At 24.0% G+C, this 2500-nt stretch overlaps 1 protein-coding gene across 1 annotated transcript in view; it reads right to left on the bottom strand.

Moving 5' to 3' along the window:
* Window positions 1–315: 315 nt before the first annotated feature.
* Window positions 316–2500, bottom strand: part of LOC125028703 — a 17525-nt gene continuing 15340 nt past the window's right edge. Inside the window, exon 4 of the mRNA XM_047618179.1 lies at window positions 316–577. Within this exon, the coding sequence (XP_047474135.1) occupies window positions 316–577 (262 nt within the window). The remainder of the gene's footprint in view (window positions 578–2500) is intronic.

Genomic DNA, 2500 nt, shown 5'->3' with positions numbered 1-2500 from the left:
CCCTTTCTTCCGTTTATTTCCTCCCCTGTTCATATCCAACTGTTTTCAGTACTATCACGGACATAATGTTTTTTCCATATAAACAATGCCTTTTTTTAACATGCTATTTTCTTCCTTCCACAGCTTCGATTTCTTAAATAAATCCCTTTTAAGAGTGCTTAAAGAAACAGGCCATGAAAGGAAGTAACTAGCATTTCAGTTGAAATACAAATCAAAACTAAATAAACGAAAGAAAATATTTACGGTAAGCAAAACTGGAGACAGAAAAAAAAATATTCATAAATATATACATTTTAAAAATGTGCACGTCGATCCTTAGTACCGCTGACTGTTCGATGTCATGCGACTCGGCTCCGTCTTAAAGGAGTATTCGGAACCTTTATAATCAGAGGGTTTATACTGGGTGTTGGTGTAATGGATTTCAGGCATGTTGAGCTGCTTGGTCCAGTGGTTTGTCCAGTAAAGCTCTCCTGGGGGCGGTCTCATCCTCTCTACTTCACGGCAAACGAAGACGCAGTAGATCAGGGATCCGAACAGCACAAGGAAACCGAATATCAACATGCAGAGGCCGATGTACCTGTTGGATAATGCTAATAATTAGGATGATGATGATAATAATAATAATAATAATAATAATAATAATAATAATCATAAAAATAATAATAATCATCATCATCATAATAATAACAATGATGACAATGATAATGATAATGATGATAATAACAATAATAATAATAATAATAATAATAATAATAATAATAATAATAATAATAATAATAATAATAATAATAATAATAATAATAATAATAATAATAATAATAATAATAATAATAATAATAATAATAATAATAATAATAATAATAATAATCATCATCATCATAATAATAACAATGATGACAATGATAATGATAATGATGATAATAACAATGATGATGATAATAACAATGATGATGATAATAACAATGATGATGATAATAATAATAATAATAATAATAATAATAATAATAATAATAATAATAATCATAAAAATAATAATAATCATCATCATCATAATAATAACAATGATGATGATAATAACAATGATGATGATAATAACAATGATGATGATAATAACAATGATGATGATAATAACAATGATGATGATAATAACAATGATGATGATAATAACAATGATGATGATAATAACAATGATGATGATAATAACAATGATGATGATAATAACAATGATGATGATAATAACAATGATGATGATAATAACAATGATGATGATAATAACAATGATGATGATAATAACAATGATGATGATAATAACAATGATGATGATAATAACAATGATGATGATAATAACAATGATGATGATAATAACAATGATGATGATAATAACAATGATGATGATAATAACAATGATGATGATAATAACAATGATGATGATAATAACAATGATGATGATAATAACAATGATGATGATAATAACAATGATGATGATAATAACAATGATGATGATAATAACAATGATGATGATAATAACAATGATGATGATAATAACAATGATGATGATAATAACAATGATGATGATAATAACAATGATGATGATAATAACAATGATGATGATAATAACAATGATGATGATAATAACAATGATGATGATAATAACAATGATGATGATAATAACAATGATGATGATAATAACAATGATGATGATAATAACAATGATGATGATAATAACAATGATGATGATAATAACAATGATGATGATAATAACAATGATGATGATAATAACAATGATGATGATAATAACAATGATGATGATAATAACAATGATGATGATAATAACAATGATGATGATAATAACAATGATGATGATAATAACAATGATGATGATAATAACAATGATGATGATAATAACAATGATGATGATAATAACAATGATGATGATAATAACAATGATGATGATAATAACAATGATGATGATAATAACAATGATGATGATAATAACAATGATGATGATAATAACAATGATGATGATAATAACAATGATGATGATAATAACAATGATGATGATAATAACAATGATGATGATAATAACAATGATGATGATAATAACAATGATGATGATAATAACAATGATGATGATAATAACAATGATGATGATAATAACAATGATGATGATAATAACAATGATGATGATAATAACAATGATGATGATAATAACAATGATGATGATAATAACAATGATGATGATAATAATAATAATGATGATAATAACAATGATGATGATAATAACAATGATGATGATAATAACAATGATGATGATAATAACAATGATGATGATAATAACAATGATGATGATAATAACAATGATGATGATAATAACAATGATGATGATAATAACAATGATGATGATAATAACAATGATGATGATAATAACAATGATGATGATAATAACAATGATGATGATAATAACAATGATGATGATAATAACAATGATGATGATAATAAC

Source organism: Penaeus chinensis, chromosome 9 (assembly GCF_019202785.1).
Source record: "Penaeus chinensis breed Huanghai No. 1 chromosome 9, ASM1920278v2, whole genome shotgun sequence".
Taxonomy (NCBI): Eukaryota; Metazoa; Arthropoda; class Malacostraca; order Decapoda; family Penaeidae; genus Penaeus; species Penaeus chinensis.
Note: the sequence above shows the minus strand (reverse complement) of the source record. Positions and strands in the feature narration are given on the sequence as shown.